This window comes from Myiozetetes cayanensis, unplaced genomic scaffold (genome assembly GCF_022539395.1).
Source record: "Myiozetetes cayanensis isolate MyiCay16 unplaced genomic scaffold, myiCay2020 scf14, whole genome shotgun sequence".
NCBI classification, from domain to species: domain Eukaryota; kingdom Metazoa; phylum Chordata; class Aves; order Passeriformes; family Tyrannidae; genus Myiozetetes; species Myiozetetes cayanensis.
In genome coordinates this window covers 2,593,908-2,610,274 of record NW_026087048.1, presented here as the reverse complement: position 1 = coordinate 2,610,274, position 16,367 = coordinate 2,593,908, and the positions used below count along the sequence as shown (strand labels likewise).

Genomic DNA, 16,367 nt, shown 5'->3' with positions numbered 1-16,367 from the left:
AAGCAGGTCCCTGCTGATTACAGAGCACAGGTTAAAATTCAGCGAGCTGTTAATAAATGGAGGCTTATATAAAGCCTTTTAATGTGTTCATCAGCAAGCATTCTATGTGGCTTACTGGGAAGTGCTTTCATATGGATGCCATTGACAGTGGAGCAGATACATGTTCAGTGTGACACACAGGGCCACACAGCAACCACAGAACCAGTGGGGCTGGGCACAAGTGCTCACCTCACCTCTGTCCCAAGGGATGTTAAACCACAGTGTTATCACTCCTGACAAATACACCTTCCTGACTACATCCAGCAACTGTACCTCAGTTCCCCTCCTTCCCCCACACAGCAGCAGTTTACCCCAGCACGTCACTGCCCTCACTGTTCTCTGCTGCAATTCAAGCTTCTTACTTCTTGTCCTGAATGTCACGGAGATCAATAAGAGGCTGTTCCCTTCCTCACTCAGGTCTCTCAGAAGCTCCCCTCAAAGTCTCTTCTTCATGTTGTTTCAACCAGTACTCCATGGCAGGTTTTCTGAGCCTCTAATCATTCTCACTGCCTTCCTCTGGATTCTCTCCAGCTGACCCAAATCTTTCATAAAGGATTTAGTACAGCAGTCCACCTACAGCCACTTCAAGCCTGAACCAGGCACAAGGATGACTTCTAATGTCCTGTAGGACAACAATGCTACATAATCTGACACCGGGTTATGTCTGAGCAAATGCTATGAACTGGTTAAGATCTTTTATTCCAGTAAAAGTGGAACCATTATTCTATGAAAACAGGAGCAGTATGTATATACTGTATACATTATCAAAGACAACACTCTCACATGATCAAACTACACAACTCCAATTAATGGGTGAAAAGTACACTATCTGTGCAGGAATCAGCAGCACTGTGCCATTATCTCTGTCAGGAGATGCACAGCTACATCCAAGAATCTCAGCAGCCAACTCTCTGTCATCCTGAAACCCTCCTGAAACCCCTTTGCAAAGAACTTCCACCAGGCCATTCTGCTTTTCTGAAGAGCTACAGATGTTTGTCCAGTCTTTCCTGGGATAAGGCTTCCAAACTGTGCTCAAACAGCAGAGTTATAAAGAACCCCAAACTAGCCCAGACCAGCTGTATTAGAAAAGGTCACCTCCATTCTGTGACAATGGTTTTAAAAAGAGTTTGAGGACAACTGGCTGCACTTCTCCAGCTTAAGGCATCCTATTTTACAGGTCATGAAATCACTATAACCTAAAACCATAAAGCAGAATTCTGTCCTTTGTACTTACCCCTCTCTTTGGTACTCCTCATCCAAATTTGACAACAGCTGGGACCCAGCCACAGACAGATCAAGTGCAGCCAAAGGTAGATCTCGATAAGCAAAGTTAACAAGCTGTACAGGAGCAATGCTTTTGGTCTCTTCTTCTACTTGTTGTGAAATTATCTCAACTTCTGAAACACCACCTTCAATTGTAGGCCTGAAATAAACACACATACACACATAAAGGATATAAATATATAAATAAGCAAATGAGTAAAAGTAAGTTAGAGACAAGAACTTCACAGAATCCCAAAGATCCAGCAAGGCCTCTGCAAGGTCACTGAGGAGACCAAATCTCTCCAAACTTGTGTTTCATAGATCTCACTGTGATCAACAGAAACCTGACCAAGGAGAACAGCATTTCACCCTGCTGAATCTGCTTCAGAGGCACTAAATACAAACGGATGTGTTATAAACAAATACAGAAAATAATGCATGAACCCAAAAGCAAAATATTTATGCAAAACAGAAAGAAGACGGGAAGCCATGACAACTAAAAACACACTGCTTTGTAAGTTAGATCAGTGAGCAATGAATAGCTAAGCTTATTAATCATTGTATACAAATCAACTATGAATTAATGGATGCAGTTTGACCCCTCTTCCACTGTGGATTTGAATATTGATTCAAATAATTCTGATGGATGGCAGCTTTGTTGCATTTAACTAGAAAAGATCGTTGTGTTATTTCGAAATAACTCTGGAAGGAGAACAATGATTCAGAAGAATTATGGACTCCTCCATAAAGATTTCCTTAACTATCCTCATGTACAGCTTCTTAATCTGATGATGTATTCTTACACCAGCACACTAACACGCATGGAAACTCCTGGTAACTTGTGGAAAAATCTCAGGCTACTGTCAGAGGTTTTCGACAGCAGGTGAGAAGATACTCCTTTTCCACAGGGATATATTTAAAAAGTTCTTTAGCACCCAACTTCACTCTGTTATTTGACTGCAGAAATGGCACTGGTGATTTTGTTTTAAAGAAGCTTATTAAAATCTTCCAGCAATTTAAGCAACCTGATTAACAATTCCTTATTTTTTCCCAGAAGAAGAAAAGAGTTTAGAAGAGTATTTAACTATTATATCCTGTATAAGGATATCACCTAAGGATGTGGGTGAGGGAACAAAAATTCTGTGTGGAAGTTTCTATTGGTCAGAGCCTCACATTAGACTAACCCTTTCAGATGGAAGACATTATTCCTAAATTAAATGGAGCCAAGTGCTGCCAGCATTACATAAGAAAGTAACTTGAAAAAAAACCAGAAAATGCTGTTAAATCTCCGGTATTTGGCAGGGACAGGCTGCAGCTGTGGCAGAAAGCAGAGGTAAAAGGAAGTACTATTTGAATAACCTAAAGGCCTTTATTTTATTCATGTGTAACTAATAATGGAAAGTAATGAGATTCTTAAATTTCCAAACGAACTGTATTCTTCTGTAAACAATCTGAAATCAGAAACCCAGAGGTAGGAACTAATTTTAGCAAGAATTTTCTTTGATTTTCACCTTTAATGCCATCCTGTGGACATTCACCTTTATAAGACCAAGCAGGTTCAGTTTTGCATGAAAGAGCACACAGTGATCCAATTTCCAGTGTTATAAAGGAAAAAGGAAATGGTTGGTGCTGCCTTCCCTCTCCCAGCAGTACTTAGGCTTCTGTATTCTTAGACAGACTAAATGACAGACATAATCTCATTCTGACTGAAAACAAAACCAAAAAGACAGACTAGTGCTGGCAGACAGGTTTGGAGGCAGGGGGGAAAAAAAAAGACAAACATGAAATTTTCATAATGTAACATAGCAGTTTTCAGCCACTGCTGTTAGTAACACATCAGACATGCTTACAGCATTCATGGTTTTCCTGCTAATCCACACCCTTTAGACAACTTCAGAACCTTCCTGATGTCACAACATTGTTCTCCTACAGGCAGCAACCTGTTCCCTTTCTTTTAAAATCAGTTATAATTATGTCACATGGTACTTACTGAGGATTGGTCATGTTGGAGGATGCAACCAAACCAGCAGTAGTTCCAATATTTAAATAATTCCAGTTCTAGCCTTGCAAGATTAGGTCTCTGTGAGAAGCAAAACAAAGTTATCTAAAACACAGCTGAAAGAAATCCAAAGGGCTACATTGACTTCTGTTGTGAATTTGAAAGTTTGTCTCATAATTTTATTTCCCTCATGATTGTTTTTGGAAGCATTTTTATTCCAGGTTAATTCCTCCATATTATTGAAGCTGTAAAGTTCCAGTTCATTTTCTTATACACACAGACTCATGAACTGCCATAAGAACACAGGGCTTGTTTTAAACCACTGCACTTTTGAGAAAGATAACCAAGGTCAGAGGGAGAAGTGGATTTTCCAAGCAAGCTCTTGGCTTCAGGAGTGCAAATTCTACTCGAAGCCAACTGATTTTTTACAATTTAATATATATTAAAGAGATGAACATTAGCTTTGTCGATGAAGTTCAGGGGTCTGTTCTCCATTTTCCAGTTTGAACTGTGTGCCTGACTCCATTCTCTGCTTTAGAAAGTCTCTTCCAAGAATTAATTCATGCTGTCAAACAGTTTTGGGAGCAGCAAAAATGGAGGATGCCACAAACTAAACCAAAATTCTTAGAGAAAGATGTGAAGAGAGACTTCGTAAAGCTACCACAAAGTTTAGATGCTTAATGATTTGTAAAAGCAACATCAAAAGAAACTCTTATTTTAATCACACAGAAATAAACACCAGGAAAATCTGAATGTCACTGACAGTAACACCGATGATCATGAGAAATGCTTGTTATACTGAACTTCATAGGAGAGCCACTTACAGGCTGAGTTGTTGGTCAGGTATTTACAGTGGAGACATAAACGTAGCTACAGTAAGACCCTTAACAATCACTTGATATCAAAAAACAAAATTGAACTTACATCTTCTGTAGAGCCATTTCCAAGGCCTTATTTCATGTTTTGTAACCTTACAAAAACGTAAAATATAGCCAATGGATTCTCACATTTTCCAGATAATGTGCCTGGGTATGCAAAAAAGAAAGGGTCTACACTGTGATCACCCTCCTCAGGCAGATAAATCAGCCAAAAGCAATTTAATAATCCATATGAAGAAACATGGACAACTTTAAAACCAAAGACTACACATATTTTAGAAGGACACACACACTCCATTTATTTATAACCTTGTAATACTTCTAAAAACAGAGTAACAAGCAAAGTTTTTTCAGATCAGGGTTTGCTTATACAGCAGAAACTTCATTTGACATCCATTCAATACCAATGGGAGCCTCTTCCCTGGCCTTTGTAGTCCTTATATTATTTTATTTACTGAATCCCTAAGGCAGCAAAACACTAGAATATTTGCCTATAATTATGCATGTTTAAACCACCCAGAGCTTTATGACAGCAACTGTTACACAAACCAGCACAACAAAACTGAAATAATAAGAATTAACCTTGGTTTGTGACGGTCGCTCCCCAACATCTCCTTTGGGGTGATGTTTTCACAACACAAAAAACCCCACACAATTTGGAATGAAAAATGTCACCCAGACCAGTTGTTCTAAGCACTCAGCCTGAGAAAATGCTAAAGGCACGAGGCACTGTGCACCTGCCTTGTGAGACTGAGGAAAATGAGAATCCTGCTGTAAATGCACTTGCAGGTCTGGAGGATAGAAGGTACATGGTGGGTACAGCTGATTTAGGAAATGGGAATAAAACTGATGGAAACCAGCCCCAGAGGACAGGAAGGTAAATGTATATGTGGGAGTTTCTTAACTTAGTAAAACACTCACCATTAATCTGTGAGGCAGTGCAGTGCTAATATCCCCAATCTCTCTCCCAAACGGGGCTTAGAAAACAAAACAGTGACAAAAAACATATAGCTAGATTTTTTAAAAGACTTATTTTTTAGATTAATCTCAAGATTTTGAGGGAACTGAAGTCATAACAGTGGGGCCAGCAACACTGCAGCTCCCTCACACAGGACATGAACATTAAATATTTGCCCCTCCAGAACAGAGTCTCGTTTTCTCCCGAAAGCTGGAAATACATTCACAATCAGACACAACTTTGCTTAACAACTGAACCAGGTCTCTGAACTGGACCTGACCAGTGGCAACACCTCTAAGCCAGACCAGCTCCCTCCTCCTGGAGTTGGCAGCTCTACAGGTAAAGTTTGCTCACCACCGGGACCAGAGGAGCAGCTCCGCCGATAGCGCCGGTGGCTCCGCAGGGAGCAGAGTCCAGCTCGCTGAGCCCAAGGGATCTACCATGACACAAGGTGCTCACAAAGGTGGGACGAGGAACCTGGAGACACACCTGGAAGGACAGACAGGGAGTCAAGTTTCCAAAGGACTCAGTGGAGCCTTCCTGAGAGAAAAAGTGGCCAAAAGTGAGTAATTTGTGGTGCAAATGATTAATGTATTCGCTGATTTAATGAACTGAAAGGACAGGTAGTGAGCAAGGACAATAAGAGGACAAAAAAGATGCAATAGGTTGTGTATCCCTATATCCTAAATGGCCTGCTGTGATTCATGTGTTCTGCAACAGAAATGTCATAACATATACTGGTATCTTGTAGAAAGGTATTTTTGACCACCCACCCCACCTCATCTATCTGTTTTTAGCTTCCTTAAAAAAACCCCACCTTTTATAGCAACATAAAACACTTGCAACTTCCACGGGAAATTTCTGTGCAACTGAGTGGTGTTTAAAGGCAACAAGGATCAGCAGGGACATTCTGTTCTTCTGCACTTCCTTCTCTCTTGCATTCCTATAGGATATAATGTGGGCAAAGAGGAATGATGTGGTTGTCCTCCCTACCAACAGAGATAGGCAGAGGGCAACTTTCGGGTATTCCATCCATCACCCGAGTGGAAATTTTTACATACAGCCCCTTCCCCACTTGATACAGTTTATTCAGTAGACAAAAAAGCCTCATCTCTCATAGTCTGATCTGGCAGAATTAGTTAGCAGGTCCAGGGTTTTTGGCTTTTTACCCCTACTTTATAGAACTGAGCCCAGGCAGCTGCCACTCGGTCTGAGTATGGGCAATGCCCAACTTGTGAGAGTTCAGCAATTCTGTTTGTTCCCTGGTGTGTTTTCAAGGTGAGATGGCTGTAGAAAGGGCACAGTTTCCAAAGTTTAACAGAAATACTTTAAAAGGGAGATATAACAGAAAGGAAAGAATTGTCCCATGAGTTCCTACTGTGAGCTTTTAGTGGTGTAACAACCCAAAACATTCTCTGAACTAAATGACTGCTGTATTTTGTACGTACCAAAAGGCCAGTGCAGTCTGATGGGAAGCATGAAAGTTTGCACACAAGCTGCCCAGCTTAAAATGTGTGGGATCACAGTACAAATGTCAGCCAAGCTGACTCAGCCCTTCACCCCTCTGCAGCAGGCGAAGGAAGTTGTACCCCGTTCACTGAGCTCTTTCTGAGGCAAGATCTTCCAAGTGTTCAAAGTGCTGGGCTTGCCTTCCAAGCCCTTCTGCTTTCCTGTTCTCTGCACAGGTACTGCACATGCCAGTGCTCCTCAGCCCTTGGGTTGATTCTGTTTTCTCCTCCCCTCCTCTGCAGGGGCACCTGCTCCAGCTCCTGGGCTGGGCAGGGGGGCCATGCACTGCACTGAGCAAAGGTTCACGCTGCTGTCCTTGCCCAGCACACATCCCGTCCCAGTTAATTCGTTAATGTTTACATCAACCTGCTATTGTCAGTCACCACACCTTGGCTGGAGCTTGCTAATAGGAGATAAAGTCCAGCTGAAACAACACAAAGCACAGAACAGAGTTTGGAAGGCACAGGCTAAAGCACAGCACGTGGTGCACAGGCACTCTGAGCTCAAAGGGAAAAAAAAAATAGAACCAAAACAAAACTCTGAGAGCAAACTTAAAAAAAAAAAAAATCTATATTCCACTTATGCATGAAAACCACAGCTTTTAGCTTCGATTTAAGCACAGTCTTACAAAATATGTGTCACAGTGCAGTGGGCCCAATTGGGGGTGGGGAGTAGGAAGATGGTTTAATTTAAGCCTTTTGCACCAAAGTCCCTACTAACTCATACCCTGTGTTCAGCTGAGCTGAAGGCAACACAACGTGATTCAGAGCTGTTTGCTGGGCTGGCTCACGTTCTGAGGGGAATTATCTCAAACCTGCAAGCTCCTCTACAAAATTCAGATGTTAACTGAAACACCTGAGTTCGTGCCCTTAGGAGGTAGCTACAAAATCAAATTCTGACATGTTCTTCTAACTAAAGGTTCTTCCACACAGTCCCCCAACAGCAGCCCAAGACACGTGGATAGGTTTGCATTCAAAGGAAATGCCACAGGACACGTTTGAGGAGACCCCACTGCAATGTGGGGTTTAGGTGTCCTTGCCCAGCTCCAGCTCCTTCCTCTGCCCACAGGCTGTTACTGTGAGCTGGTCCAGGAAATCTCATTTGGCATTTCACTCCACAACAACAAAACCATCTTTCTTTTCCTGAACTTTTTTAAAATTAAAAAAAAAAAAAAAAGGCAGGATGGTTTCTCTGATACAGGTCATAGTACAGCTCCAAAAATAGTTATGTCAGCAAAACTGAAAGTGTAGGGCAGGGCATTGTGCACGGAAACAACAGCACGGAGGAGAAACACTTCAGATCAGAAACAGTCAAATCAAAGCCCAAACAACAGCACAGAGGAGAAACACTTTAGATCAGAAACAGTCAAATCAAAGCCGAGGTGCAGAGCCCTGGCCATTGGTAACATTCAACTGGAGCAAATACCCAACATAAAAACACTGAAGAGACTGCGAGAGGGGTGGAAAGGAAGAGGCTTCTGGGGGGAGGTTTTCTCCTTCTGTGTCACACTGAAGCTTTGCACTCTGAATCTGATCCAGATCAGGAACTGGAATTTTGTTTCCTTCGTGCCAGCAAATTGAGTCCTTATTTCAGTGTACAAATCAGAAGCCTTAAACAAACTAAAGCTCAAATGCAAACGGTGGCTATTCAGGTGCCAACTGGGCAAGCTTAAGAAGGTCTGGGAACTGTTCAGAAAAACAGGAATAATCTGAAATAGGAGTAGGGGAAACACCTAGACAGACACTATCCCAAAAGCCTTCCAAGAGAAAGGGGAAGTGTGATTTAGGGGTAACTACGTTTAGCTCTTGTGAATTAGCCCAGCCAAATTTATTTTTTTCTTGTGATTAACACCATGGATATCACCCTGAGGGTCAGCATGAACCTGATGTGATCACTCATCTCTACCACTGTAAATCTCATTTCTCCAAGAACTGAAATTATGTTCCCTGGGATGGATCACAACACCTGTTTTTGTTCTGAGAATTTTAACCAGATCCACACACCTGCATTTAGAAAGTTTTACTGCTCATGTATGTTAAAACGGCTTCCTTCAGGAATCCAGCAGTTCAGTTCTGAAGGGGAAACCCTGACAAATCTGCAGGAGTGGTCTCTGCACTCCTTTGCTTGTCTTCAGGTTGAAAAAAATGTTTTGTTTTGGGGTTTTTTCCCCCAATGGGAAAAACCACAGGTTACGATATTAAAAAATAATTCTTTTGATTAAACTGCACCTCCCTAATGCCTTATTTGAGACAAGAGTTTGATAGAGTATTTGTTTATATGGCTCTGTATAGGTGGATAAGGAGGATCTCCTTAATTTGTTTTAAAAACCCCACATTTAGATTTGTCAAAAAATTATGGATGCAGACACGCCACACAGAAAACAAACAGCAAATTAACTTCCTTAAACTTTAACATGCCCATGTAGTGTCCAAAAGGAAAGAGGCACAAGAGATGGGGCTTTTTATTTCAAGTGATAAGGAACATTGAATTTTGCATCTTTTTTATTTAAAGCAGTAAAGTTTTCAAATAAATCATATTAAAAAAAAAAAAAAAAGGAAAAAACCCTCCATCACAGGAATGGTATTTAGATTGGAAAAAAGAGTCAGGCATTCACAAATTAGGAAATGGCAGATTTGAACCTGCTCATGCAGCCATAATTCTATCCCCTCGTGGGATCATCCTGTGTGCTGAAATTAGGTAGAATGCTTTTTGAGGAAGAATGAGCATGTAATCATGAATCATGTCTAAAGACTCTCATTATTTGTCAGTGTAAGTCATACCTTTCTGGAGAGAAGTTTAGATGGGCCAAAACAGTGAAAAATGATCTCGTGCACAGTTATAATAATCCCTTCAAAACTCAGCATGATCATTGGTCAGATCCTGAACATTTCAGTACTGCAAACCTTGGACTACAGGACAAATAAGAGTAGCTAGAAAAAAACCTTTGGAGGAGGACTAATCCAGTACAAACCCTGAGGAGAGCCTGCTCAAGCCCTCCCCAAAGGAGCTTGTGGGTGAGCAGTACATGGTGCTTCCAGACTGGAAGATGCTCTGTTTGGGAAGGTTATGAAAAGGCTCTGCTCATGCTCCTTCCTTCTGCCTTCTCTTCACCTACAAAGTGGAGAGGGAGGGCAGGGGCTGGGCAGCAGATCTGCAGACAGGGTTCTGTGACAGGCAACCACTCCAGACTTTGAGCACAAACCAGAGCTGCCCCAACAGCTCCTTTGGGCTCTGGTTCCAGTTCATGCTACACGGTGTGTACTGGCACTGTTGGGCTGCTCTGAGCTCCTCAATAAACATCAGCCATTCATTCAGCCAGAGGATTATTCATTTGATCTCTTTCTCTGGAGCAACTCCAAGCATGCCATTTCCCTTCCCACTTTATAAACCTCCCTCATTCAGCTGTAATAAACTGATGATCCCAACACTTATCTACACCTTCTGCACGCAGTGAAAGTGGAATAAAAAGCACCCACACCACAGGGCTCTCGAGTCCAGAGAACAAACAAAAGAGAGCAATCAATTAGTTAGAAGGTTCCTTTACAGATTTGTCCAGCCCTCAAAGCTTGGAGCTACTCGATAAGGGAGAGCCCCAAAGCGGGCTCGGTGTTTCCCCCCGAGGATTAGGCAGGGGGCTGGCAGTTTACGCATCTGAAGGTGCCCTGCTCTGCTCTGCAGATGCTCCCCCCTCGCAGCACGGCACAAGGATCCCTGCAGGGACACCCTGGGCTCGGCCACACGGCTCGGGCAGCGCTGAGCTGATCCCGCCTCTGGGCTCGCACTTGGGAAGCTCAGCATTAGTTTTGGCTTTTGCCATGTGCCACTGCACATGTTGATAGGAGCGAGCCCGGCATCGACAGCTCCACTGGACTGAAAACATCTGGGTTTTCCGGTCTGGAAAACTGAAATGACTCTGTCATAAAGGGCTCAGTCAGCATATAGTTAGCAGATCGTTTGGACAAATTTCATAACACAGGCACTCCCTCCCCCCCCCCCCCAAACCTGAGGGGGTTTTTTTTGTTTCACAAATTCTGGTTCTCAAAAGAAAAAACCAAACCAAAACCAACCAAACAAAGCAACACAAAAAAAACCCCTCAAATCTCCCTTGGAATAAATATTAAAATATTAAATTTGAAATCCAAACAAAGCTGGGTTTGTATTTGCTGGGCTAACAGCAGTTCCACTTCTGAATTTTAAATGTTTGGGAATGACACTAAACTAGTCAACTCACATTAAGCCAAATTATTACTATTGAAAGCAAATCAAGCACCAATTTAGTTTCAAAGAAGTTTGGTTTTTTTGCATCCATTAAGAGTCAAGTCTCAGGTTTTGCTTTTAGCTCTATTCTTACTCCCTGGAACTGCAGTGAAAAGGCACAAGCAGAAACCTGCAGCCACATCTTTTTATTTTCAAGCCAAGCAAGATCAGTCCAGCTACTCTTTAGAACAGTAAAAAAAAAAAATACTTGCACTTTTGAACATGCTAGAATGAAATGTTTTTAAGTCTATATAGATACCTGGCAGGTCATCTGATTAGATTTGAATTTAGCCCACATGCACTTCATTTTTGCAGTATGTTAATGGCTTTTGAGGTAAAAACACAAGTCCATCTGAATCCAACAGCAAAATTTATTTGGACAGAGCTGGAATTTCACTCAGGCTTTTAATAACTGCAGCAGAGTAACACAAAAACTTGAGACAACCTCCCTTGAGCCACCCTGAGTGTGATGGATGCCTCAATTCAGGGGGGTGACACTGTTAGTTTGTCTTACAGGACGCTGCCTTAGTAATGGGAAAGTACCAGGGTCACCACCTGTCAGGAAAATGGTTAAAACTCGCTGCATTTCAGTTTTCATCCACAATATCTGCTGCCCATCTTACTTGGAGGTTAACCTTCCAATAAATACAAGCTTGAGTTTCTGCACATACCCTCAGATTAATGTGACTTTCACATTGCCTTTCAGCCATTAGGCTTCAACCTTAAGACTCTTCCTCAAGCTATTAATTCTAATTTTCTTTAGATCCTGGGGGCCTAATGGATTTTGGATTGAAAGGCTTTTAGAAATTTTAAAAGTATTCTCTGGTTTTCTAGAGGACTAAAATACAAAGGATTCACAACACTACAATAGGAATGGGGGAAAGTACAGAGAGAAAGCCTCGTAAGAAATTCCTGGCATTTATTTAATCTCTTGGAGCTGAGGATTTCAATGCATCTCACCAATTATAGCTCTGTGAGGCCTGCAAATATCGTTATTTCTATAGAAGAAGGAGACTGAGAAGTTCTTTAGACCAATTCTGTCTCTCACATAATCAACAATACAGAATCAAAAAAAACCTAAGCAGACTGGTACTAAATCCAGTTATTAGACAAGACAAAACCAGCATTAGGAAGCCAAGATTTCATTCTAAGAACCGACTATAATACAAATGTATTTTTGAGAAATTATCTGTGTTCTGTCATTCCTGGAAAGTACCATGGGCAACCTTCCAGACAAAATGCAATAAATTTATATGAATTTATGGCTTTACTGCCTATCTGAAAAGCAAGTATAAAATAATTAGTCCATTGATGTGAAATACATTGCTCTTCTCTCAACCAGTGCTTTGCTTTGTAATTCAGCTTTTGGGAACAAATAGCCCAGGTGTTTTGAATGCAAATTTACAAACAGTTGCAGTATTTAGTCCTGGTGATACATACGGGGTAAACGGAAATTCGTGAATTCACGTCTGGCTTGTAGTTCAGAGGCAAGTTATGTCACACACAGGCATGCAGACACAACAGCTGTACTGTGAGGGAAGGTCTTTAGTGATCACTGGGTGCTTTGTTGTGGCATGCAGGGTACTGAGAGCCATTATTTTAATAGATGGACAGTGCATTTAACTGTGTCACCCCCCAGCTGATGGAATGCACTCACCACATCTCACCGGCCAGGTCTGTGCCACAAAATGCTGATGGGGAGGGACTCGGTCCAAGCTGTCAGCAGGCCCAGTCCTGACAGGTCTAGGGACCATCTGGAGGACGCAGCCCTGTCAACTGGCCAGTAATTTCCACATGGAGGAGCAAAGTGTGCACCTTCCCCCTCACTCCTGATGGGGGTCTGGAAGGTCTCACAGGGAAGGCACACATGGCCAGCCTGTGTTTGGAGTCTGCCTAGACCATCCACTGCAAACTGCCCAGCAAAGAGAACAATTCTCCCCACTGCACCTGGAAACAGGATGGGAAGTGACTGTTCTTTTTTAACTAGAGCTAATTGATGCATTAGTCATTTTGTGTGGAAACACAAGAAGGATCACTGAAGAATGCAAGAGCAGTACTTTCTGAAGATGTTCAAATGCATTTGGTCTGCACAGGCATGCAGCATTTTTCCTTTGGAATGAAGCTATTTGCTAATTCATATAAATACATACTAAAATGCATTCAGCTGGTAATACAATATACCATATTAGTAAAAATGCCAAATTTATCTTTTTCCTCCTTCAACATCACCATCTCTGCCCAGCCATCATCTCTTTTAAACTCCTCAAGAACAGAGAGGACTGATGCTCTTGTCACATGAGTAAACGGAGAGCATCACAAGCTATGGAATAAATTCCAAAAGTGCAGGAACACCCACCCATGAACTCCCTCTGATTTAGAGGGGAGAACTGTCAGCTTGTGCTCCTCCACTGAGAGCATCAGCATCAAGATAAACTTGAGATCAACTTCTCAATTGCTAAAGGCTCATAAAGTTTAATCTTCACTAGGAAATTCCTCTTATTGTGATTTAACAGTGTGAGCCAAGAACCAGTTTTCCTGTGGCACACTAATTCAGTGCTACTGCTAACATACCAAGAAATGCAAAGCAGTGAGGATGGCACTCTGGGATTCGGATTTAAAATTTACTTCAATATTCCTTCAGGCTTCTCTACTGCACTTTGAACTGGGGCCTTAAAGAGACCGGCTAAGAGGGAGCACATCTGACCAAGCTCATCAACCACGGCCCCAGCACAACACGAGGGAGGGAGAGGCACAGAGCAGTGAGAACAACACCTGGATACCTTAGAGACAGCTAAAATATGTGCTGTGGTTCAAGCAGAAATGTTAATGCTGTGCTGCTGCTTCAGCTGCTTGGACTTCAGTGCCTGAAGGCCACTGCACTGTGGCTTCCTGGACCACAGTTCTTCCTTCAGGGAGAAGGGGAAGAACAAGAAAAATAAAACAACCAAGGGAAAGTACTTCCCTGCCTTAGAGAAGTTTCGGTCATAAACTTAAAGGAACTGTAGTGATAAGAGACAATGATAAGGGAAAGCAACTGATGAACCTAACAGAGGTGCAGAGGATCCCCACTTCAGAGCTGGTCTTCCTGAAGCAGCCCCAAAACCCCTGAGGTGCCCAGTGAAGCTCCTGCTCTCACTCACAAAGCTGCAAGAAAGTACAGGACAGGGACCTGGCTTCAGCTCCTCTGGCAATTCCTAAAGTAAACTTTGCAGGAATTGTTCTACTCAATACTTATCAAATTAGAGTAAATAGGAAGAAACAAACAGCATATAAAAACCTCACATGTATTTTCAATTAGAAGTTATGCCATGTTAATTCCTAGGCTGTTCTTTAAGTATAGAAGCCATAGTAGTTCACTTGCAGATGAAAAAAGTTAGGGAGATGAACTGATGGAAGAAAGTTATTCGCATTTAAAATGCCTGACACCAAATCAGACACAGTGGCTTTTGCCTGTGTATTAAACAATTATAACAAATGTACTAAAGGAGATACAACTTTCTGTGAACACCTATATCACACACGACAGGATCTGCTGGAGAAATGTAGTACAATGGAGTTTATACAACAAACTCCTTTACCCTGGGGTTCAGTCCAGAGAACACATAAAGCAGACGTGTTTGAGAAAGCTTTGTTTGGTCACTCTTTTCTTTAAAACAGAAGATCACAAAGAAAACAGGAAAACCCAACCACAATGCCCCACAAAGAAATCTTTGTTACCCATCCTTCAGTGTTCTGTGGCACCACACAGGCAGAAAAGCTTTGGCTGCTGCTGTGTGACCCCACAGAGCAGTCCTGCCACCCTCCCCAGCTCTATTTTAGCAGTATCTTATTTAGCACTTCAAGTCCCATGACCCATATCCAATAAGGAGGTTCTGTCTAATACACTGAGCAGATAAAAGGATGCTTTTCAAGCAAAGGTTATGCAAGGGATCCATACTGCAGTGCAAGCCCCAGAACAGTAAACAAATGCCAAGATCTAAATAAAACACATTTTTGTTCTTCAACCCATACCCCATACCAGTCTACCTGCCTGTAACCGAACCACATCTGTTACAGCTGCAAATATAGACTTTTGTTAAGGTTTATCCATTCAGCTTTTTTGAAATTAAAAATAAAACAACTTTACTAGTCTAGCCATTACTTAGGAAACTCAGAAAAACAAATCCAAAGACAGACAGATGAGAGCAAAGAAGCCACATCTGTATTGGCTTCAGGATGAAGAACATGGAGAGCTGGTGAAACAGCTGGAAAATTTTTAGAAATCTTGTATGTATGAACATTGCAATAACCCCTCCAAGCCAATCACTTTCTGCTAAACCATCTAAGAATCTCAGCCAAAAACTCACCAGCGCTGTCAATAGAATTTAAGTAAACTAATGAGTTCATACTCCCTAACTAAACCCAAAGTGCAAGACCACATAGGAAACAGATGCCAAAATCTGGATTAGTGCTCAAGTTTTTGACTTTTGGTACAGCATTGACTTGGAGAAAAATGACACTTTCCAATAGAAAAGCCTCCAGTATCATACACTTAGGTTGTTGTGGTTTTTTAAAATACGCATGAAAATATTCCAAAATTAAAATTAATTGTGTTTTAAAGCCTTATTTGAATCAGAAATATCCAAATGCGAACTCAATACCCATTCTCCAATCAAACAAGAATATCTGTAAGGGATTAAGATGATACTGGCATCAGGTGAGAGATTACTGGCCCTGACACTGCAAAAGCATTAGAAATGAGGCAGCTGCTGCAAAGACCAACAAGGAGTTTAAGGGAGCAAATCTTCTGAGCCTTCACTTCTTACACCTCACAGCTCCAAAACACTGGTCCTGAATCAAATTCATTCTCTTGCTCATTTCAAACATGATGCTGACGATTGACAGTTTACGACCCGTAGGGTTCACAAAGCTTTCAGATGGTACCAAGCATCTGTCCTGAGTGAGAGCTGTCAAAGGAATCCACTGCAAACTTCCCTGTGAGACCAGCATGGGAAAGACACCAAAAGCACAGTCAGAATCCTATGATTTTTAAGGTCCTAGAAATGAACAGTCTTTCTGACAAGAAAGTTGGCCCATGCTTTAGTTATGCTCATGCTATTTAGAGACACCATTCAGGTGATTTAGAAGGCAGTTTTTGGAGTAATGTAACCCCTGCTCCAAAGTACTTAATCTAATTTGAGACAATGATGGCAGTAATAAGATCACACAGTTTTGAACAAGTGTAGATTAAAGATCTTATCAATCTAGGTTGGTTTAACGGACCTATCATACTTCCTGTGATACTGAACACAGGATCTTTTAGGAGAAACTGCAGGATAGATAGCATGAGAAACAGGGAATGCTTCAGGATAGAAAAACTTCTGTCTTGAATCAAAGATGAACAAGGTTTTGAAGAAATATTCCATTAACAAGTCATTTCAACAGCTGGTAATACTGGAAATGCTCTTCTACGAAGCACAAAACA

The 16,367-nt window shown here is 41.7% G+C and overlaps 2 protein-coding genes across 4 annotated transcripts in view; one reads left to right on the top strand and one right to left on the bottom strand.

Moving 5' to 3' along the window:
• Window positions 1–5,626, bottom strand: part of TMEM266 (transmembrane protein 266) — a 54,821-nt gene extending 49,195 nt beyond the window's left edge. The window contains exons 1-4 of one of the 3 annotated variants that reach the window (XM_050309781.1): window positions 5,492–5,626; window positions 4,226–4,326; window positions 3,293–3,382; window positions 1,274–1,462 (exon numbers count right to left, since the gene is read on the bottom strand). In XM_050309781.1, the coding sequence (XP_050165738.1) occupies window positions 1,274–1,462; window positions 3,293–3,306 (203 nt within the window). In that variant the 5' untranslated portion in view covers window positions 3,307–3,382; window positions 4,226–4,326; window positions 5,492–5,626. Of the gene's footprint in view, window positions 1–1,273; window positions 1,463–3,292; window positions 3,383–4,225; window positions 4,327–5,100; window positions 5,462–5,491 lie in introns of those variants that run through there. The other 2 variants (XM_050309783.1, XM_050309782.1) reach the window with 2 other exon arrangements.
• Window positions 5,572–16,367, top strand: part of NRG4 (neuregulin 4) — a 50,049-nt gene continuing 39,253 nt past the window's right edge. The window contains exon 1 of the mRNA XM_050309788.1: window positions 5,572–5,699. The gene's annotated coding sequence lies outside the window, so the exon portion shown is untranslated. The remainder of the gene's footprint in view (window positions 5,700–16,367) is intronic.